General features: G+C 37.1%; 1 protein-coding gene across 1 annotated transcript in view; it reads left to right on the forward strand.

Annotated features, from left to right (window-relative positions):
• The first annotated feature begins 8,339 nt into the window (after positions 1 to 8,339).
• Positions 8,340 to 25,317, forward strand: part of LOC143018937 (PHD finger protein 12) — a 59,404-nt gene continuing 42,426 nt past the window's right edge. Inside the window, exon 1 of the mRNA XM_076174534.1 lies at positions 8,340 to 8,706. Coding sequence (XP_076030649.1) covers positions 8,620 to 8,706 — 87 coding nt within the window. The 5' untranslated portion in view covers positions 8,340 to 8,619. The remainder of the gene's footprint in view (positions 8,707 to 25,317) is intronic.

Genomic DNA, 25,317 nt, shown 5'->3' on the forward strand with positions numbered 1-25,317 from the left:
CCTTGCTGTGTCTTGCTACACTGCTTCTGACCCAGGGCAGTGGGCGAGATGCAGGGATGACCCGTCATCCAGGAGGAGCCAAGATAAGAGGGAGGGAGTGGGGTGAATGGGAGTGGAGTATGTGGGGATGGAATGGGTGGGAGTGGATTTTATGCCTTTGTTTTTTGGGTATCTCCCCTATAAGGAAGAAAAAGCCTTTGGTATATATGTATGTATTTATATTTATTTATTTATTTTTATCAGTTTGAAATGGTTCGTCGTACTGGTCTTCATTTAGGAAAAGCTAAGCCATCCCCTTATCCTCCACCTCCTTCTCCTTTGTCCTCATCTCATCGTCTAATTATGACGTCACACTCATGCAATGACATCATTGTATTGAAAGTAAGCTCTTCCAGTGATCCACGAGACAACGCGTAGGATATATTTGTATAATAAAAGGATGTGGCATTTTCTTATCCTTTTCCTCCTTATCTTCATCCTCCCCCTCCACCCTTTTCTCCTTAACCTCCCCCCTCCTCCTCCACGTCTCCGCTCCTCCTACAAACTCGCCATCCAACTTGCACTAAGTGGGAAGTGAGAAACCCCACGCAGGGCAAGCCGCTGGGTTTATAAAGGCCGATGTTTGGGTCGCCTCCCTGCCTGGGCAGGGCTGTCGGGAATCAACCCATGAAGCCTGCAGCGGGATGCTCGCATATGATCGCGAGTTCAACACGATATCCACTGCGTTACTGCGCGGGCCTCCCACAACTCCATTACTATTCTTCCCCTCCTCCTTCTCATCCCTCTTCCTCCTCCTTATCCTTCCCCTTCTCCTCTTCCCAGGAAGAAATATTGGAATGGTGTCCGAGCTGTAATATTGTGGATATTTTTCTGTGTCATCTGGGAAAAACGTGCTTTGCAAATACTTCGCTATTTTCCAATGTCGGAAGGGGATTAAAGCATTCAAAGCAACAAGACCATTACTTATTATGCTACCCTGAATAAGTGCCAAGTAGTAAAACAAATTGTGCAGTATGTCAGTAATTTTAAAAAGAATTGAATTGTTTGTTTGCTACTATTAAAATTCAAATTAATTGTGAATTGAAAATAACATATGTAGACTTTATTATGACACGTTTGCTAGCTACCTATCAATCAACTGTAAGGTTGACTGCATTGTACGTTTGACAGTGAGTGTTTGAGGGAGTTGGGAAAGAGGACTGCATCCTACTGCATCACTGCCTACAGTATAGGGATGTAAATGACTTTATGGGGCTTCACGAGCCGATGTAGCAGTTTTCGGCAACGCGTTGCACGATTTTACGTCATCTTGTGTTTCAAGCGAATCGGGTCCATCGTGAAGCTATATTTTCAAACCATAGGTTAAATATAATCTAGATTGGAGTTAATTCATTCATTTATTTATTCATTGCAAAGAAGCGTGAAACGCATATACAAATATATCACATATACAGAGAATCGAGAAACGTGAAGAAGCCTTAAAAATAAAAATATCTTGAGGTATGTGTTATTTGTTCACTTTAAATAATTCGGTCGTGTATATATAATTCTATTAAGATATAACGATAAGGTTAGACACATTTCTATTCATCTAATGACCATGATCATTAATACTGAAAGTAGATAAGTGCATAGTACAATACACATAGGCGTATCAATTCTTAGCTAATGTAGATTCATATTCTTCGTGATGAAAGTGGATATCTCAGCGAAAAGAATGGTGTACTGTAGAAAAACCCTAATCCGACGCGCCAAAGTTTTGTCACCATCAAAGACGACTACTGAAAGCGCACTATGGTCTATTCAGTTGACTGACATTAATGTATTTCGTTTTCGTTATTTCTCCCCGTGTGGAAACAGGGAACTACAAGTTGTGGGGATGAGATAGACGGAATATATTATGAGTTATGATATAAAATGAAAATAACGACGACAACATAAAGCTGGATGAGGTGGAGCTGATGAATACTAAGTCTGAAGTAATAAATACGAAAACAGCAATCAAAGGAAGAAGTAAGAAGTTTTGCAGTGGCAGGAGCGTGGACTGAGGATGAATACATTGAGACGCTTCTGGGCTGAGGCGCACCTGCAGAGAATGTTTGAAAAAGTAAAGACATAACCCTACTGTGGAAAGGTACATGGGGGGGGGGGGGTTAATGCATCGTTAGCATTGAACATTGCAATGGCACTGTGGGTTGAGACATGGACTCGAAAAATATACAAATAAACAAACAAATAAAAGAGAGAGTGAGAGAGAATGGAAATGTGGCTTTAGAGACATATGTTAATTAAGAAGCCCATGGGTGAAAAGAGTGACAAATAAAGAAAATAGACAGATAATGAGACAATTGATGAAAACGATCACAATAAAACAACTGCGATTCCCTGAGACATCTTGAGTAGAAATGATATAAAGGGCTGCCTCCTTATTGAAGCAGGAGCTAAAACGACAGGAGTACAAACAATTAAACATCTGGACAGTCTTGAGGAAGACATTTATACATGGGAGTTTGTAGCTAAACTGATCCATTTGGCCAGTAATGTGCACAGACATTGCAAGGGGCAGGTGCAGGAAATTGGGCACTTCACTCTTTTGTATTATTCGTATTTGGCAACTATTCGGTAGGGTGCAACACCATTTTCCAACTTATAATTTCTGAATGGTAAGAAAATGGAAAAAAGCCTGTGAGAATAGTTTTTTCATTGATTTTCATATAATTTTGTGAAGGGCACTTTTGGGGCACAGGGCAAAGGGGCGGGTGCTCGGGCAGCCCCAGCAACCCCCCCCTCCCCCCCTCCACTCCTCTGCACGGGCCTGCAGATGGCACAAAATTGAAATAGGTAACGTCCCGTGGTCTCCAGCGTCACATGACTGGAACTTCGGTAAGTTAAGGTTTGTAACAGAAGATTGATATAAAATAGGACCATGTGAAAAATAAATCCTAAAAGATAGACTCAAGAAAAATTGTGAAGGATGAAATAATTAGTTGCGTCAGCTTATTCGCAGACAACACCAAAATCACAAATAATTGTAAAGAATGAAGAAGATTGTATATTGCTACTGGTTGGAACTAGGAGTGAAACATTAGATTTAATCTAAAAAGATTGAAACGAATAGTAAGAAAAGACCTATAATATAGGAAATGAAAAAAACACTGGTTATACAACAGGGAACAAAACAAATAAAGAAAGGGAGGAAAGGGACTTAGGAGCATTGGTTATGGAAAATTTATTCCCCGAAACACATGGACAATAACGAAAGACGCACTGAAGCTCTTGGCCAGCATGAACTTGACATTATAGTATACTGACGCAGATATGGTGAAAAGGAACAAACTGAAAATATCACCAGACTCAAATTAGTATATGCAGTTGTGTCGTCCCCACGCAGAAAGAAATATGCAAGAATAATAGAGAGGGCACATTGGGCTACAAATGAAATAATTCCTACCTTAACCGACAGATCATACGATGAAATACTTGACAACTTGGGATTGTCCACTAAAGAGGGAAGAGAAGAAGCTACATGGTTGTTCTCATGAGAACTATGAAAAGTATGGGCAAGGCTGATAAAGTGGACATAGCAAAAATAAAATAATAATAATAATAATAATAATAATAATATTCTTGGAGTAATCTTTCTAATACAATTTTTGTTAAACCAGATAGCCGCTGACGTTCTGACGATCTGTGTAGCTGATCGCTCAAAATTGCGGAAGACTTTTTTTCCTCATTGTTCAATGTGGAACAGAAGTTTCCAGTATTCATCTGGGTACCAGTATCTGCTGATTTCGAGGTCACTTACCTCTTCTTCAGCTGGGTGGGAATAGTAATCATTCTGATATATAATCTGAGTTTATATGTTTATATTGAATAACCTCACTGAGCGTGGTTTGTGATTTAATGTCCGTAATTGATGTGACCCCACTGTTACAATAGGGCTCTTGTCCGGTTTTTTTTTTTTCCCCGAGGGAAGAACCCCATAGTAACAGTCGGGTCAGTTACGGACATTAGTTCACAAACCACACTCGGTGAGTCTGAGTGTAATTAATTTCCTGTATATTATCTTTATACAATTAAGCAAACACGTACACACACACATGATACGAGCTATGAGCTTTTATCCGGGAGGGTAATAGTTACTGATTATGAGGCCAGCACGTGATACATGACCCTGGTAAATGGCAATCAACGTCGCCCTGGTTTTCTCTTGTTCACAACATGTATCTCACACTCACACAACGTAGGCTACTAACCAAACAATACCCTTCCCCAACACCACATGTCCATACTAAAACATATACACAATCAGATCACAAAACGAACGCTACATGAGAAACCTCTAGATCCTGTAAGAGCCACACTGGAATGACTGCGTTCAGGTCGCCACCCGACAGTACCAACGCAAATCATATATACACTATATACGTATGTGTGTGTGTGTGTACTCACACACACGCACACACCAAGAGGTTTTTTTTCCTTAAAAGGGATGTAGCTAGTCAAGGCACCCACCCACTTCCCTCCACCACTCTTCGTTTCCCTCTCATCTTAGCTTCTTGCGGATGAAAGGTCATCTCTGTCTCCCGCCCACAGCCCGGGTCATAACTAATGCCACAAAACACAACACTACACGCGGAAAATAGAGATGACGGGGTCGCGTCAAAATATCATCCATACACAACCACTCTCCACTTACCCCTACCCCTCTTGCTCAAAGCTCTTTTCACCTCACCCTCGGTCGGCCCCTCATGTTCACTCCATCCATCTTTGCTTTCTACACATTTTTTCTATTTATTTTTTACTAATTTTTCTTCACGCATTCATTTCATGTGCCCATGCCATCCCAATAATATTTCATCAGCCCTGTCTGGCAGCTCCCTTTCCACCCCCTCTCTCCTCTTCATTTCTCATGCTATCTAACCTTGTAATCCCTACCATACTTTTCAGGCACTTCATCTCAAACTCGTTTAAACTTCTTCCTCCCTCTCTTAAATTCCAAGTCTGTTCCATACAGTGTCGTTGGCACAATTACCTTATCATATAATCTTCTCTTTACACCCATTCCCAGATTCCTATGACAATGTTCAATTTCCCAATATATTTACTAGCTTCTCTCAGGTGACCCCCTATCCCCACTGCTCCTTTTCCTGCCACATGTGACCCCAAATACTTACAACTATCCCTTTCCTCCAGCCTCTCTTACTTCCAACTCGCTACCATCCTCTCCCCTTGTACATCCCATCACCTTACACCTCCCTTCAGCTCCCTCCTATCACATTACAAAGGATTACAAAGGCGGAGCATACCGACAGGAGACCTTTTGATCCATATCTAGGTCGGATGCGAAAAAAATCATATTAATAATAAGATAATAAATAAAAACTATAATAATGTAAATAACAAATAAAATACATAAATAAATGCATAGGTATAGTTAAATAATAAACAAACAGGTAAATAGTAAATAATAATAAATTGACATATAATTAACAAATGAAAATCAGACAGACAAAAGATAACAAAACAAAAACAAATAATATAAGATAAATTATAATCATTACAGCATCTTACTTAGGTATTTATCTAAATGATTCTTAAAGCTACGAACTGAACTACATTGCACTACCTGTGCAGGAAGTTTATTCCATTTATTAACTACACATACCTTCCTAAACTCCGTTACTAAGTGACTTAATCCCTCATCTGACCCCACTACAATCGTTGTCATCCGCAAACAACTGGCTCACCTCGTACTTCCATCCACTATCTCTAATCATCTTCAATCCCCTTGCATTTACCGTCCGTACCATCCCCATCCATGTACACATTGGACAGCCATGGCGACATGACACAGCCCTGATGCATCCTCATCTTATCTTTCGCTCTCTCCATTTTCAGTTCTAACACAAGCTCTACGCGTCTCGTAGAAACTTGACTGTCCTTAACTGCTTCCCCCAAATCCCATACATCTGTAATAATTCCCACAGTGCCTTCCTGTCTACCCTGTCATAAACTTTCTCTAAATCCATAAAGACACACAAAAAAACAAAAACATGCTTACCTCTAAACCCACACTGCTCACCAATTATTCACTCAATTCCTCTCATGTATAGAAGCATTTGAACGAGGCTTCGCTTCGCCGTTGTAGCTATTGTGGGTCAAATCACCAGTTGTAATGATGCCTTTCAAATAATCAAATCCACGACTGTTGGATTTAATTATTTTAAAGATTGCATGCAAATAGTGATATATATATATATATATATATATATATATATATATATATATATATATATATATATATATATATATATATATATATATATATATATACCCTCCCATCCTTCTTGTTCCGCATACAATCTTAGCACACCTTACCACTTTTTCCTTGAAACAGCTCCATTCCTCTTCCACTCTATCCTTCACTCCCACATTTCTCTCAGCTTCTTATAGTTCTCCTCCTTTTCCTTCTTATTTAATCAGTTTGCTCTAAGCACCTATATCTTCAGCCCTTTTCCTCTTTCTCCACCTGTCCTCCACTCTTAACTTACCTTCCACCAAGAACATGGACATTCATCAGTTGCGGAGACTCGAACACAGGACCTCTAGATTAGGAGTCTTGAAGTCTCGGGTTCGAGGCTCTGCGACCGACGAGTTTGATATTTTGAAAGATATCACTGCAGCTAGTGATTTTTTAAAGTTTCTGTTATATTTTCAAGTAGGAGTGCGACCTTTCTCATATACCTCATTCATACTTTACCACACTACGAGTATATTACTTATGATTTGTCTGCAATGTTCAACTTATTCCCATACCATTGTGTTTTTCACTCTTTCACAGCCTACTTCATGGACTAAAGACTCATTCACACCCCTGACTTTTAGTCACAGAAACTAAGTACGACACGCAAGGAGCCTGGAAATGTTCGGTGTCAGTTTCAACATAATATGTCTCAGAGAGGATCTGCCCAGTTATAGGGTATGAACGTCGGATTTATTTTATCATGTCCAGTGTCATTACTACGATATCTATATACAATCACACTGGGTTTATTCGTTCATAAAATACAAGCCACTTAAAACCCATTGGAGAAGCATGGCACTCCCATAAAACAAATGACAACCGAAAACAATAACAATCTTTGTTATTGTCCCTAGTCGTAAAATAACACCACTGGCTTCTCGTTATCCTTGTTTAGAAACTAGATGATGACAACACTGTTTTTTTTAACTCAGTTAATGGGAGAATAGTACGAGACTTAAGAAATGACTGATACTGGCGTAGTTTGAGGTTGCAAGCAGGCTGTAGTACTGTTTTGGTGAGAATACGTGGAGTAATAGGTCTTGAAGTCTATTGTTCTGTCGAAACAATTGACGAATAATGACAACACGCCCGAGCGACGCCGAAAGTGGCTTGGCAGAAAAGTTCTGGAATGGGATTATTAGTTTCATATTACCAATAATTTTCGATATTTGGAAAACCTTGATATATGTGATGTATGAGACATATTGTACCGTTAGAATATTCATGGGGATATGAATATGTTCAATTAGATGTAGAAATCATTCACAATAGATCGACGAATAATTGTCGCATAGTCGCACGAAGCTATGGTATTTGTATATTTGTTTCTCCCTGTTGTAATGATAACATGCCTTGTTGTGGTTAAGATATTGACACAGAAAGGAACATATTGAAATAACATTTTCTTCGAAATAACCAACCTGAATTCAGAATTATGCGTTCAACATATTTTTTTCAATTCCCTCGCTTTCTACATTTCGTATTCACTTAACACACAATGGAATCACCTATACTCTCATAAAAATAATTTGTATTGATATGTTCTTACTTGTGTATGTGTAACAACAATTATTTGTCAATAAACGCACGTCATACGTAAGTGTTTCGCAAATACGAAAAGCCTGGATTACACCACACAAATTACATCTAGAAGACATTCCTTGGTAAAGCATATATAGTATGTTTACCAAACAACTCACTAGAAAGCATACTTAATTCATAATTGAAGAAAATTATGCCAAACTTCGGCAAAGCCCGCGCTATTTTCTTTTGCGTGCGCATGCCCACTTTGTTTTCTTTTCAATAAGTTTTAAAATCTATAGTTATATAGAAGAAACATAAGTTCTCCATGGTATCTAGCAGAACACTATCGCTTCTTCCATATGCATCCTCTAAAGATAGAATAGACGAAGAAAATTAAACGATTTAAAACTATAAACTCTGAAATGTGTAGAGCTTTGCCTGCTTTAAGCGATGTGTTTTTGTTTTCTTTTCATCGCTGCTGTTACTTTGTTTGGATTTAGACATCTATACGTATATCCGACATTTGCGCCAAGGGTAGATTTGTAAACTGAAAATTTTTGTGTGTATTACTTGAGTGGAATCTATGTAGTTCTGAAATGAAGTATAAAAATAACTACGTTAACTTTGAGAAGGACAATGATTGAACAACCCCATAATTGGAAATGGACAGAGAATGTAGTGCTAAAAAGTTAAGAGCTGTTGAAAATGAGGACTATTGACACTGCTACGTCCACATAAGAACAACACTGGTAACAAGACGATTTAATAGTGTTCATTTTCGCTGTCCTATGGTTGTTTCGTCATTGTATGACTTTAATGACGTCTTGATGGCCTCTATGGACTACGACATGGATTCCATGGGTGGACTAATGCCGGTAAGTGCATGAAAGCAGAACCATAAGGATGAGTAGTCCATAGTTGAAGTTGGCTCAGAGACGACCTCCATTTTGTGGGCCAGAGCAGGCGGCCCACACTTTGCGTCCGTCCGCCAGAGCCCAGGATCTATGTCCAACCCTATAACACTCAGAGAACATTCGTGCTTGAAAGAGATCATATAAAGATGACAGTTTTTCTTTCAGGACTTGGAAATTTTTGTTGTTGATGAAATGTTAATGCAGCTTTTGGGTTAGGAATACTTAGCACTTAATTGTGGTTGAGGCACTTGTGGGTGAAGATGGCATGGGAGGGTAGTAAGTAAATGTGTCTAGGTTATGGTAATGGTTAACCAAAGGAGAGAGATGACATTCATGAAGTTGTTTTTTCTGTTTATGAAGGGTCACTGGTAACTTTGTCAGAATTAGGAATTCTATACTAGTAAGTTACATGATGGTGTATCCAATGGTTCCTTGTTACAGATCATGAACATTACTGTAGATCCTTGATGGAAAAGGGTGTGTACTTATTAGAGAATATAATATTGTGACTTAGAGGTGGATATGCATCTGTTTTGGGGAGATATACAGGAATGCTTTGTATGTTGAAGCATTGCCTTTGAGCGATGCCGATGGTGATGGTTTTTTCCCAGAACAAAACACTTAGGTATTGAGATATAGATTGAAATTATATAAAGAAAAGATTTGTTTTCAGAAATTGATATATTTTGTGAATAGGGATTATTATTTGATTTCCCAAAATATCTTGTGCATGGAGATATGCAACCTGGAAAATGTGACAAGATTTAGTAAGCTATATTCTAAAGGATATTAGTGTTTATAATGAACATAGAAGTTAGAAACAAAGATCACTTTTTTTTTAATGTAATGATACTGGGAAATATTTATTTAGTAATAAGGAGGGTTTTATTACCTAGCTGACAGTAATTAGGTTGAGCTAGTAAATGCATTGGCATAGAACAAAAGCAGTGTAATTAATATTCACTCAAGATCTATTAGTAATGGCATTTGATATGCCTGGGCTTGTTCATAACAAGTACATAAGTGAATTTGAAAGTACAGAAAATTTAGGTTTTGTTATAAATACTTAATTTTTTTTTTTATATGAAAGTCAAACATTGTTTTTTAGTATTTCTTTTGGGATTTTCATAGCATACTTAAAATGAGGTATAAAACAAAAATACATTTCTATAGTATTAAGTCATTTTAGTTTTTCAGGGTTGGGATTATTGATTATAATCAATAATCCCGTATGCATAGTTCACTCCATAATTATGGAGTGAACTATGCATACCAGAAGAGATATGAAATATATGCATACTTATACAAAAAGTCACATTATCTTTGATGCAACGTAAATGGAAATTAAGTTCTGTTAGAATATTAAATATTTTTGTGTAGAAATACATTATTGTAATTAATATGTATATGTGTCATGTGTAAATATGTATGTGTGTATATACATATTGCTATATGTATATATATATATATATAATATATGTATGTATATATATATAATATATGTATGTATATATATATATATATATATATATATATATATATATATATATATATATATATATATAGTATGTAAGAAAATTAGAGAATAGGAGGCAGGACCCAATGAGTATTGCTCCTTTCCTGTATACTACTATTAGGTACAGTTAGGAAAATACACACATGCACTTACATAGATATACATATATTTATATATGCTGATAAAGAACACTGGTAACTTGTGTTCAAATATACAAGAGTGACCACTAGGAAAGATAAATTTAATGAAGCAAAAATGTTATTATGTATTTAGATCTTCAGTGCTAAGTGTAGAGAGGAAGGAGAACAATGTGTGTATTTACCTAGTATTATAGAGGAAGGGAGCTATGCTCTTAGTGACCCGTCTTTGTATCTCTCAGCATCAAGTATTTTCTTAAAATCTTGAATAGTGTTTGCACACAGTTTCCTTATCTAGTTTATTCCAGGTATCCAGCACTCTATGTGGGAAGCTATCTTTTTTTTTTTTTTTTTTTTTTTCAGATATCTTCTATAGTTATCCTTTTTGAGTTTCTTTTCATGTCCTCTTCTTTTTCCTTTGTCCCATTTTAATAAATCTTCCCTATCTAGGAATTCCATTCCTTTCATTATTCTTTAGTCAGCAGATCTCCTCTTTCTTTTCTTTGTTCCAGAGTTGGTAGTTCCAATTTGGACAATCTTTGTTTGTATGTTAATTTGGAAAGAGTTGGTGCCAACTTTGTCATTGCTCTTTGTATTCTTTCAAATTTCTTTATATTCTTCTTAGTACTGGGTGTCCGTAGTGTTGCTGCATACTCCAGTTTTAGTCTTATTAGTGTAGCTAATATTTTTTAATAATTTCCTCATCCAAGTAGTCAAATGCCACTTTCATTGACCTTAATAGATTGAAGGTTTCTCAGAATGTTTTATAGATATGTTTGTCTGTTGTCATGTCTTTGCTGATTATTACTCCAAGGTCTCTTTCTGAGTTCACTTTTTTTTTTTTTTTACTTCTTCACCAATTTTATAATTTCTTGATATTCTATTTTTACTTTTTCCAAACCCCATTATACTACACTTTTTGATATTGAAGTTCACTTCCCACTTTTGAGTCCATTTCCAGATTTTGTCTAAGTCTAACTGTAATGATTCACAATCCTCCTTTGTTCTTACTTTCTTTAGTATTTTTGCATCATCTGCGAAGAGATTCGCATAGCACTCCACTCCTTCGTCCATATCATTTATATATATGGCAAACATGATTAAAGCCAAAACCTAACCTTGCAGGACCCCACTTATCATTTCTTCCCAATTCGAGTATTTGTCTCTAATTGCTACCCTCATTTTTCTTCCAGTCAGGAAGTCTTCCATCCATTCCAATAATTTTCCTTTGACCTATTGATTCTATTTTTCTTATCAGTTTTTTGTGTGGTACTTTATCAAATGCTTTTTGTAGGTCTAGAAAGGCACAGTCTGCACCTCCATCTCTCTCTTCTATTATTTCTATTAGTCTCTAATAGAAGCAGGTCAGGTTTGTTGTACATGATCTTCCTTGTCTAAATCCAAATTGATTTGGATTCAGTATATTTTTTTCTTCCAGATGTTTAACCCATCTACTTTTGATAACTTTTTCACATATTTTTGCTATTGTTTGTTAGGGAGACTTGTCTGTAGTTGGTTGGATTTTCCTTGTTCCCTCCTTTATTGGTACAATATTTGCATTTTTCCAGTCCTGTGGTACCTTTCCTTCTTTGAGTGAGTATTTAATTATACAGACGCTCCCCTACTTACGTTCATTCGTTTTATGTTTTTTCGATTTTACGTTTGAACTGACTGACTAAAAAAAATTATAGAAAAAAAAATTTTGAGTGAATTTTTTTAGTTTAGCGCGCTCTCCGTAGTTCAAACGATACTTACGCATGACGCTGCGTCCATTGTTTACATGGCACAAACGACAGACTGAACACGTTTTGCCTCCTCCTCCTCCTCCCCCTCCTCCTTCTCCTCCACCATCTCAATTTATGTTGCTTGAATTTAATTTATTTGAAATTAATGTTATTATTTTACAATGTTATGTTTATAATTAATGATTTAGGGGTGTTTTATAAGATACGGTAATAGAATTTACGGATGTAGTACAGTAACAACTTGCGTTCATTTTCACGTTACATTCGGAACCTAACTAAAACGTAAGTTGAGGAGCGTCTGTATTGTATATTTTGTCCGTTAACTCCTGCATTCTTTCAATATCCAATTTGTAATTCCATCCGGACCGTGTGATTTTCTGACATAAGGTTTTTTATTTAGTTGCTGATTTCCTTTTATGTGTTACAGTTATTTCCCTCATTGGGGGGGGGGATCTCTCTATTCCTTCACAGTTCTGTGAACTTTCAATTGTGAATACTGATTTGAAATGATTGTTCATAATTTTAGCCATTTCTACTTCTTCCCTATATTCATAATTTGCCTGGTGCAGCTTTTCCATTTCTTGTTTATTTTTTGGTTTACCATTGACATACCTGTAAAATAGTTTAGGTTGTTCCTTGCATTTTTCTATTATATCTCTTTCATAGTTTCTCTTTTCATTTCTGTGTATTTTTACATAATCACTTCTTAGTTTGATATATATGTTTGCCATTTACTCGTTTCCCCCCCCCCCATCTTTTCCAAGCTTTGTCTCTTTTATCCTTAGCCTCACTACATTTTTGTTGTACCAACTTTTTATGTATACTCTTTCTTGGTTTTGTTGTGGTACATGTTTGTTCACTCCCTCATTATAAATTTCTTTTAGTATATTCCAGATCTCTTCCATCTTTTTTTCTTCATTTAGGAATTCATCCCAGTTTGCGTTTCAAAAGAATTTTTTGAGTTTCTCAAATTTTTTGTTGTTGTACATTATATATATATATAATATATATATATATATATATATATATATATATATATATATATATATATATATATATATATATATATAGCATGTATGGGGTGGTGCAAGAGGTGAATGCAAGGGTAGTGGGTCAGGGGTTGGAGATGGTTAAAGAAAATGGAGAAAAGTGGGAAATAAGCCAGTTGTTTGCTGATAACACGGCGCTTGTAGCAGGATCAGAGGAGGGATTGAGGAAGTTAGTGACAATTTGAGAAGGTGTATGTGAAAGAAGGAAGCTGAAGATAAATTTGGGCAAAAGTAAGGTGATTAGATGTACAAGGGGAGAGAGTGACAGCAGGCTGGAAGTGAGCATTAGGGGTGAGAGACTGGAGGAAGTGGATAGTTTCAGATACTTGGGTGCAAATGTGGCGGGAAAGGGAGGAGTGGGGGTGGAGGTAGAATGTACACTGAGAGAAGCGAGTAAATGCCTTGGTAGATTAGAAAGTGTAATGAGAAATAGACATCTGGGAATGGATGCTAAGAGGAGGTTATATGAAGTAGTGATTGTGCCAACAGCACTGTACAGGGCAGAAACGTGAAACATAAGAGAGGAAGAGAGAAGGAGTTTGAATGTGTTTGAGATGAAATGTCTGAGAAGTAGGATAGGGGTTACTAGGCTGGATAGAGTGAGAAATGATTAAGTGAAGAGGAGAACAGGGGTGGAAAGGGAGCTGGGAGATAGGGTTGATGAAAGAGTATTGGGATGGTTTGGACACATGGAAAGAATGAGTGAAGAAAGATTAGTAAAAGAGGTGTGAAAGGCAGAGGTGGAAGGAGTGAACATGAGGGGGTGGCCTATGGATGAGATGATGGATGGGGTTAAAGGGGCATTACAAAAGAGGAATGCCTGTTGAGGAAGGATGGGAGAGGACAGAAGATAGGAGTGAATGGAGAAGGGTTGTGTATGGATGATGCTGTGATGCATGAGGGGGAGTGGGTGGGGGATGGGGGGTGAAGAAGAATGTGTGAGAAAAAATTTGATGCAGCCTGAAGAGATTTCTCCCTGTCTTCTCCTTTTCTGCATGAGGGGATGGAGATGGGGGGTTGCCGAATTTATGAAGCGGCCTTGCTGTTAATGTGCTGTGTCTTGCGACACTGCTTCTGACCCAGGGCAGTGGACAGGATGCAGGGATGACCCGTCATCCTGGAGATGCCAAGATAATAGATGAGGGTGGAGGGGAGTGGAATATGTAGGGAATGGAATGGGTGGGAGCAGTTTCTATGTCTTTTTCTTTTTGGCTACCCCCCATGTAAGGGGGAAAAAGCCTTTGGTATATGTATATATATATTCCCTGTCTGGGGTATTGGCTGCATGTTACTGTGGAGTTAAAAGCTCATTAGCATGCAGTTCATACTTTAGGGTCTATATGGGGTGCCCCCCCACACCCAAGCCACACATCATTTTGTCTAATAGAGGAAATCTCTATTCATAAAGAAATAGTGCTACTTTATTATACTGCAACAATCCCTATGCTATACTGTCACCCCATTCTTAATGCTGTCCTGTACCATTTCTCTGAATACTCATTTCCTTCTTCACTGAACCCTGTAGTAGGGGAGAAGGAATACTGCCACTGAGTGTTCCCGCTTGAGTTGTATAAGGCGACATAAATGGGATAGGGATAGGACTAGGCATCCTACTCTTTGTAGCCCCAAAGGGGACATTAATAATAAAGATAATAATAATAAAAAAAGGAGTTTTCCAACCAGAAACCTAAGGTTTGGGTCTTTTAATGTGTGTGGATGTGGTACAAATTAGAGTAAATGGGAAGAGATGGGCAGTATGTTTGTTAGAAGATAGATGGATATGTTGGTATTGAGTGAAACTAAGTTGAAAGGGAAGGGTGAGTTTGAGATTAGGAATGTAGTTGGGAGGGTGTCAGGAGTGAAGAGAGGAGTAGGTAGGTAAGGGGTGGGGATACTAGTAAGTGAGGAGATAGATAAGCATGTGGTGGAGTGGAAGGAGGTTTCTTCAAGGTTAATATGGATAAAGGTGAAATTGGGAAGGGAGATGTGGGTCTTTGTAAGTGCACATGGGCCTGGTAGTGAGAACAGTGTGTAGAGGAAAGGAAAGCTTTTTGGATAGATTTAAATGAGTGCATAGAAGGTTAGGGAGAAATGTTAGTGTGGCGGTATTGGGAGATCTCAATGCTAGAGTAAGAGATGAACCAATAGACGGAATGGTTGGGAAGTGTGGGGTTCCAGGAAAAAATTGTAGTGGAGAGAAGATGGTGTAGATGTGTCTAGAGAATTGATGATAGCAAATACAGTGTTTAGGAAGAAAGTCAAGCACAAGTACACATGAAAGAGGGTGGGGGATGGAAGGGTAGTAGGAAGAGTTTTGGATGTACATGTTCTGAAGGGAGATAGTGGGGGAGTATCAGATAATGTACATAAAAAAAACATACTGACAGTATTCTATATAATTCCACCATCTACATCTTATCAAATTTGGCAAAAAACAGTTTTGTCTTCATTTCATTGCGTCGTCTGCTATTCGAAACATTCTGCCCGTGCGCTTCGGGAAAGGTTCGGGGAATTCCGCGTTCGTGACGTCACAGTTGCCAAACAAACAATATTGTTATTCTGAATATCTAGACTTCGGAAAAGTGGTATGCGAGGCGCAATTAAAAGTGAATTTTCTGAATAAATTCTTCTGTAATAGGTAAAAACTTTATTTGTATGCTTTTAAAAAGTACTTTTTCGATGATTTTTAGTGAATGGTATATCAGTTGATATCTGACCTTTAAACTGCCTTAATGCAAAAAAAAAAAAGTATAAGCTGAGAGAAGAGTGGGAGGGAGTGAAGGATAAAGAAGAACTAGGAGTGGAGGAAGAATGGCGATGATTCAAAGAGGGAGTCACAAGGTGTGCAAAGATGGTGTGTGGAACAAGGAGGACGGGAGGAAGTAGAAGGAAAGGTAGTGAGTGGTGGGATGATGAAGCAAAGAAGGTTGTAGAAAAGAAGTGAGCTTTCACAGATTGGTTACAAAATAGGATGAAAGAATCACATGAGAGGTACAAAGAAAAGAGAAGACAAGTAAAGCATAAGATAAAGGAGATAAAGAGGAAAGCAGATATGAAATGGGGTAAGTGTATGACAGAAAATTTTGAAAGTAATAGGAAATTAACTTCAATACAAGTCAAATTCTTGTGTGCAGCATTGAATGCCTAATGTATGATGCATCACACTACTCACATTATAAAATATAAAGTCACTGCTGTATCACTCATTCTTTTTCACTCAGAGTAATAATAAACACAGAAAACTTGATTAAGCCTGTTCACAGAATTTGGGGTCACTCAGCTACAAAGATTATCGAAGCTAGAACTACCAACACTAGAGCAAAGAAGAGAAAGAGGTGACCTACTGACTATATATAGAATCATGAAAGGAATGGAAATCCTTGACAGAAAAGATTTACTAAAAAATGACAATGGAAAAACAAGAGGTCATGAAAAGAAACTCAAAAAGGACAACTATAGAAGAGATAGGAAAAAGAATAGCTTCCCACACAGAATGCTGGATATATGGAATAACTTAGATGAAAAAACAGTGTGCAAATACTATTCACGATTTTAAGAAACTTGATGCTGAAAGATACAAAGACGGGTCACTACAAGCATAGCTCCCTTCCCATATAATACAACTAGGTAAATACAAAAGAAATATAATCAGGACTCCGATGCTGGCATTTTCATATACCCACACATGCCTCATGATACCTATGTAGGCATGTTATGGGAGCCTGTAGTGTGTATGTATATTTGATATGATTATGTGCATATAAAGCTACCTAGCGGGTTTGCACTAATTCTAATTCCCGCCAAAATGGATCAATGATTTTCCCGCATATTGAGCTACCCCATGCGGGATAAGCAGTGTTGTACTTGCCTTGGTCAAAGATCCATGCACTCTGTCTCATGTGTAGGTTTTGTATAAACTGTAGTAATACTGGTGTGTAAACTCTTTCATTTACCACCTGAATAGGTGTCATCATTTCAAAGTGGTTAAGAGAGGAAGGGGATGCGAATAAAATAGAGAAGAAAAGGTAAAATGTGCAGATGGAGAGATGATAATGAAAGAGATGGCAGTAAGTGGAAGATGGGCAGAGTATTTTAGGGAGTTGCTAAGTGGGAAGGAAGATAGTTGTAATGGGAAGTGCTAAGAAAATGACAGTGATAAATGAGGAAAATGGAGGAGAAATAAGGAAATATGAGGTGAAAGCAGTTATTAAAATGATGAGAGCATGTAAGTCACCTGGGTTAGATGGATGTCATGTGGAGTGTCTAAAAAGGGAGGTACAATGATGGTGGACTTGCTGGTGAGGTTGTTTAATGTATGTCTTAAAGAGGGTAGAGTGCTGGAGGATTGGAGGAGTGCCTATATATTTCTGCTTTACAAGGGAAAAAGGGACAAGTGTGAGTGTAGTAGTTTCAGAAAGATCAGTTTGTTGAGTGTAGTTGCAAAGACTTATGGGAGGGTTTTGATTGAGAGGATTAGAAGAGGAACAGAGGGAGTTAACTGGTGAAGAACAGTGTGGGTTCAGGACAGGTAGGGGTTGCGTGGACCAGATTTTTGTTGTAAGACAGATATATGAGAAATCTTTAGGAAAAGGTAAGGATTTTTTTAGGTCTATGGATTTGGAAAATACTTATGACTAGGTAGACAGGAAGGCACTGGGAGGTATTGCACATATATGAAATCGGAGGAAAGCTGTTAAGAACAGTCAAGAGTTTTATAAGAGTAGTAGAGCCTGTGTTGGAATTAGAAATGGAGAGAGTGAGTGGTAAAGATGGAACTTCGCCAGGGATGTTATGTTGCCTTGGCTGTTCAATTTATACATGGATGGGGTGGTGCTGGAGGTAAATGGAAGAGTAATGGGCTGGGGATTGGAGATGGTTAAAGAAAATGGAGAAAAAAAGGAGATAAGGCAGTTGTTGTTTGGTGACAACACTGCGCTTGTGGCAGGATCAGAGGAGGGTTAAGGAAGTTAGTAACGGAGTTTGGGAAGGTGTGCAAAAGAAAGAAGTTGAAGATAAATGTGGGTAAAAGTAAGGTAATAAGCTGTACAAAGGGAGAGGATGGTATCAAATTGGAAGTGAATATTAAGGGAGAGAGACTGGAAGAAGTGGATAGTTTTAGATACTTGGGTGCAAATGTAGCAGGAAAGGGAGTGAAGGTGGAGGTAGAATGTAGATTGGGAGAAGCAATTAAATGCCTTGGGGGATTAAAAAGTGTAATGAGAAATAGACATTTGGGAATGGATTCTAAGAGGAGATTGTATGGAGGAGTGATTGTGCCAACAGCACTGTATGGAACAGAAACGTGGAACATAAGAGAGGAAGTTTAAATGTATTTGAGATGAAATGCCTGAGAAATATGGTAGGGGTTACTAGGTTGGATAGAGTGCGAAATGAGGAGGTGAGGATGAGAGTAGGGGTGGATAGGGAGTTGGGAGATTAGAGTTGATGAAAGAGTATTGGGATGGTTTGGACGCATGGAAAGAATGAATGAAGAAAGATTAGTAAAAGAGGTGTGCAGGGCAGTGGTGGGTGGAGTGAACATGAGGGGGTAACCAAGGATGAGATGGATGGATGGGGTTAAAGGGGCATTGGGAAAGAGGGGAGTGTCTGTTGAGGAAGGAAGGGAGAAGACAGAAGATAAGGGTGAGTGGAGAATGGTTGTATATAGATGATGCTGTGATGCATGGAAGAGAGTGGGTGGGGGATGGGTGGGTGAGGGAGTATATGTGAATGATATTTTGACACTGCCTGAAGGGATTTCTCCCCATCTTCTCTTTTTCTCCATGAGGAGATGGAGAAGTGGGGGTCACCGAAATGAAGCAGCCTTGCTGTGTGTTGCTACATTGCTTCTGACCCAGGGCAGTGGGCAAGATGCAGGGATGACCCATCATCCAGGAGCCAAGAAAAGAGGGAGGGAGGGGGTGAATGGGAGTGGAGTATGCGGGGATGAAATAGGTGGGAGTGTATGCCTTTGACTTTGGCTACCTTCCCTGCAAAGGGGGAAAAAACTTTTGGTATTATTTTTATTATTATAGTATTATTAATATTAAGATTTGTGCATGCTGAGGATACTGAGAGCTCATTAAAAAAAATGTGATAAAGAAATTTATTCTTATGAAACAACATTAGGCAAAATATTATGATATAAGAGGAATAATAAAAGACCTTTTGGTCTGTGGTAGGACCTCGGTCAATTGTGGGTTCACACCAAAAACATCCTGCCACACGATTTCACCAATATATATATATATATATATATATATATATATATATATATATATATATATATATATATATATATATATATATATATATATTTCTTTTTTAATTCTTTTACCTATGAAGAAGCTTGTTGAGTAGTTACATCACAATGGGAAAAGGTGCACTTATCGTAGCATGTGAGATTGCTCACTTATATAATAAAGTTCAACATAATACTAACCCCTTCACTGTGCAATGGTGGAGATGGGCTTGGATATTCCATCATCTGGATAAAATCACCTGGCAACATGCAGAAGAAACATACACGTTTTCATGACCAGTAACTGGGGTTGTGTGTCTGGCAAGGACGCTACCATGTCATCAAGCTTTTGTATCTGGATGTATGTCATGTGTGTGAATGTAGTCTATTGTGGTCCTTAATGTATGGGACTTGTTCTCCCACACACGAGGTGTCATGGCTTGTCATTATACTGCACAAAAGAAAGTAGTGGAAATGTTAACATAAGAACATAACAAGGGTGATGCAAACAAGGTCATCTTATTCAAACAACAGGGTAGGACTCGCAGTAATGGATTTAAACAGGACAAATTTAGATTTAAGAAGAAAATAAGCAAAAATTGGTTTACTTATAGGGTGGTTGACAAATAGAATAGACTTAGTAACCATGTAGTAAGCGCTGAAACTATCAGTTGCTTTAAGAAATTATTAGACAACTTTGTGGATGGGGATGACAGGTGGTGATGGATACAGAGCTGCCTAGTGTAGGCCTTATGATCTCTTGCAGTAACCATGTAGTAAGCGCTGAAACTATCAGTTGCTTTAAGAAATTATTAGACAACTTTGTGGATGGGGATGACAGGTGGTGATGGATACAGAGCTGCCTAGTGTAGGCCTTATGATCTCTTGCAGTCTCCTTCATTCTTATGTCCTTATGTATTGGAGGAAGACATTCAGAATGTAGAACACCATTTGCACCTCCATCATGACATCATGTCATCTACACATTCCCCTCCAAGGACTCAGGATATGTTCATATATATTGTATTTCATTCTCTCTCTTCTTAGTTTTGAAGATTAAATTACATGAAAATGCTTTACTTCATTTTCAATTTCCTAGTGGTCATTGTTGCATTTGTATATATATATATATATATATATATATATATATATATATATATATATATATATATATATATATATATTACAGGTGAAAAATGTAATCACACATTTGTCAATCACGGAGGATTGCAGTTTGCAATCGAAATATATAGATTCCCCATTTTCAGTCTTTTCTACTCCAACAGTGGTTTTACCATGATATATATATATATTAGGGGCCAGCATGTAGTGGAGATGAACATCTGATTTAAATTATGAAAGCCTCAGCTCGGTCCTAGGGGTGAAAAAAAAGGCGTTTTGGTTGGCATCTTGTTTTAGGCTAGATATCTTGGTTCAAACCCCTGCAGGAATACAGGGCTATCCAACTACACAAAAGTGGACATGAAAGGTGTTATAGACCAGTGTTGCATGTTGGTGCTACAAGAATTTAAGAACAAACTAGATGCTGAAAGGTACAAAGATGGGTCACTATGAGCATAGTTCCCTTGCAGTATAACACAACTAGGTAAAACTAGGTTAATATCTGATCAGCATACCCACACAGATTAAATTGGTTACAGAATACATTCACAACCATGGCCATTTTAACACTGCCCAGTCTCTTTCTATGTACTTCATATCAGAAATACAACCTTGCTAAGCATATACTACTGTGGCAAAGGTGTGATGACTATAACATCTCTTCAGGGATAGGCTGGAAGTCTTGCTGTGGACCTACAAGGCTAACATATGTACATATTAACATCTTTTCAACCATGGCATGGAATTAAAAGTGAATTGTGGTTGAAAAGATGTTAATCTGTTCACTGTGAACCATTCAGCGTATATGTAAATATATGTGTGTATTTACCTAGTTGTATTTTATGGGAAGAGAGCTATGCTCATAGTGACCTGCTTTTGTATCTTTCAGCATCCAGTTTGATCTTAAATTCTTGTATAGTTTTTGCACTCACTGTTTCCTCATTCAATTTGTTCCAGATATCCACCACTCTGTGGGAAGCTATTCTTTTTCAGATCTCTTCTATAACTATCCTTTTTTAAGTTTCTTTTCATGTCTTCTTGTTTTTCTTTTATCCCACTTTAGTAAATCATCTCTATCAAGGACTTCCATCCCTTTCATAATTCTGTAGATGGTTAGTAGATCTCCTCTTTCTCTTCTTTGTTCCAGGGTTGGTAGTTTGAGTTTAACCAATCTTTGTTTGTATGTCTATTTTGAGAGTGTTGGTGTCATCTTTGTCATTGCTCTTTGAATTCTTTCTATTTTTTTATGTTTTTTTAGTACTGGGTGTCCATAGTGACGCAATGTACTCCAATCTTGGTCTTATCAATGTAACTAATATTTTCTTTACCCTTTCTTCATCCAAGTAGTCAAAGGCCACTTTCATTGGTCTTAGTAATTTGAATGCTTCTCTATTTTGTTGACATGTTTGTCTGGTGACATGTCTTAGCTGATAATTACTCCTAGGTCCCTTTTTGAATTAATTCTTTTAATTTTCCTAGTACCAATTTTATATTGTCCCGATATTCTATTTTTACTTTTTCCAAATTCCATTATACTACATTTCTTGATGTTGAAGTTCACTTCTCACTTTTGACTCCATTCCCATACTCTTATCGAGGTCTTTCTGTAGTGATTCAGTCTTCCTCTGTATTTACTTTCTTTAGTAGTTTTACATCATCTGCAAAGAAGTTCATATAACATTCCACACCTTCATCCATGTCATTTGTATAGATGGCAAACATTATTGGAGCCAATCAGAGCCTTGCAGGACTCCACTTATCATCTCTTCCCAGGTCAAGTTCTTGCCTCTAAGTACCACCCTCATTTTTCTCCTGTTCAAGAAATCTTCCATCCATTCCAATAACTTTCCTTGTACTCCACCTATTGTTTCAATTTTTCTTAGTGGCTTTTTGTGTGGTACATTATCAAATGCTTTTAGTAGGTTTTTGTGCGGTACTTTATCAAATGCTTTTTGTAAATCTAAGAAGGCACAATGTGACCATCCATCCCATCCTTGCATTATTTCTATTAGCCTTGAGTAAAAGCACATCAAGTTTGTGGCACATTATCTTCCACCTTCTAAATCCAAATTACCTTGGATTTAGTATATTATTCTCTTCCGAATGTTTAATCTATTCACTCATGATAACTTTTTCACATTTTTGTACTGTTGTACTTGTAAGGGAGACCAGTCTATAGTTGGTTGGATTTTCCCTGTCCCTTCCTTTGTATATTGGTACAATATTTGCATTTTTGTAATCTTGTGGTACTTTTCCTTTCTTGCATATTTTATCCGTTATTTCATCTATACATTCTTCTAATATCCAATTTGCAATTCCATCCAGCCCGTGCAATTTTCTGATATCAAGATTTTTTATTTGGTCCCTTATTTTTTTCTGTGTCACAGTTATTTCTTTCATTGTGGGGATCTCTGTCCTTCCTTCCCAATTTTGTGTACTTTCAATTGTGAATACAGATTTAAAATGGTTGTTCATAATTTCAGACATTTCTACATCATCTATATATTCATTATTTCCTTATTGCACTTTCACTATTTCATGTTTATCTTTTAGTTTGTATTTACCTAGTTGTATTATATGGGAAGGGAACTATGCTTATGGTGACCTGTCATTGTATCTTTCAGCATTAAGTTTTTTCTTAAAATCTTGAATAGTGTTTACACATACTGTTTCTTTATCTAAATTATTCCAAGTATCTATTACTCTGTGTGTGAAGCTATTTTTATTTATTTATTATTATTATTATTATTTTTTTTTTTTTTCAAATCTCTTTATAGTTATCCTTTTTTAGTTTCTTTTCGTGCCCTCTTGTTTTTCCATTGCCCCATTTTAGTAAATCATTCCTATCTAGGATTTCCATTACTTTCATAATTCTATAGATAGTCAGCAGATCTCTTTCTCCTCTTTGTTCCAGAGCTGGTAATTCCAATTTGGACAATCTTTGTTCACATATTAATTTGGAAAGAGTTGGTGCCAACTTTGTCATTGCTCTTTGTATGCTTTCTAATTTCTTTATATTCTTTTTAGTATTGGGTGTCCACAATGTTGCTGCGTACCCCAGTTTTGGTCTTCTTAGTGTAACTAAATTTTTTTTTATCATTTCCTCATCCAAGTAGTCAAATGCCACTTTTATTGACCTTTATAGGATGAAGGTTTCTCTGACTATTTTATTGATATGTTTGTCAGTTGTCATGTCTGCTGATTATTATTCCAAGGTCTCTTTCTGAGTTCACTTTTTTGACTTCTTCTTTACCAATTCTATAATTTCTTGATATTCTGTTTTTATTTTTTCCAAGCTCCATTATACTACATTTCTTGATATTGAAGTTCACTTCCCACTTTTGAGTTCATTTCCAGATTTTGTCTAGGTCTAACTGTAATGATTCACAGCCCTCCTTTGTTCTTACCTTAGTTTTTTGCGTCATCTGCAGAGAAATTCATATAACACTGTACTCCTTCATCCATGTCATATATATGGCAAACATGATTGCCTTGCAGGAACCCACTTATCATTTCTTCCCAATTTGAGTATTTATCTCTAATTACTACCCTCATTTTTCTCCAAGTCAAGTAGTCTTCCATCCATTCCAATAATTTTCCTTTGATGCCACCCATTGATTCTATTTTTCTTATTAGTTTCTTGTGTGGTACCTTATCAAATGCTTTTTGTAGGTCTAGAAAGGCACAGTCTGCCCATCCATCCCTGTCTTGTATTATTTCTATTAGTGTGTGTGTGTATTTACCTAGTTGTATTTTACGGGAAGGGGAGCTATGCTTGGGTGTTCCATCTCCATATCTCATTTTATCTAGACTGTTTTTAAATTCGTGTATCACTTTTGCATACACCACATTCTCATCTAATCTGTTCCAAACATCTATTATCCTGTGGGAAAAGCTGTTCTTTTTCAAGTCTCTTCTATCATTGTCTTTCTTGATTTTATTTCCATATCCTCTTGTATCTCTACTATCCCATTTTATTAGATCCTCTCTATCAATCATTTCCATGCATTTCGTGATTCTATAAATAGTTATCAAGTCTCCTCTCTCTTCTTTGCTCCAATGTCTGTTGCTCAAGTTTTGCCAGGCTCTCCTCATATGTTTTTTTTTTTTTTTTTTTTTTTTTTTTTTTTTTTTTTTTTTTTTTTTTTTTTTTTTTTTTTTTTTTTTTTTTTTTTTTTTTTTTTTTTTTTTTTTTTTTTTTTACTTGGTGACCATGTTCCTGCATACTCCAATTTTGGTCTTATCATAGTGATGAGTATTTTCTTCACCATTTCTATGTCCAGGTATGTAAATGCCACTTTGATCTTATTATAAGTTTCTCCAAAAATTTTGTTTATGTTTTTCGGGGGACATACTGTTCATAATAATGCCTCCTAGGTCCTTCTCTTTTCCACTTTTTTAATTTCTTCCTCTCCCAATGTATATGATCCCACTATTCTTTTTTTGCTTCTTCCAAATTTCATTATACTACACTTCTTAATGTTGAATTCCATCTCCCACTTTGTACTCCATTCCCAAACTTTATTTAGATCACTCTGCAGATTCACAATCTTCTTCGGTGTTCACTTTTTTCAACATTTTTGCATCGTCCACAAAGAAACTCGTATAACTATCAATTCTTTCATCCATATCATTAATATTTATAGCAAACATTATTAGGGCCAGTACTTTTCCTTGTGGAACTCCACTAATCACCACTCTCATTTTCCTTTCATGCAAGAAGTCTTCCATCCACTTAAGTAGTTTGCTCTGTATTCCTCCT

This window comes from Oratosquilla oratoria, chromosome 36, assembly GCF_046742065.1.
Source record: "Oratosquilla oratoria isolate Oo_2021 chromosome 36, ASM4674206v1, whole genome shotgun sequence".
Classification (NCBI taxonomy): Eukaryota; Metazoa; Arthropoda; class Malacostraca; order Stomatopoda; family Squillidae; genus Oratosquilla; species Oratosquilla oratoria.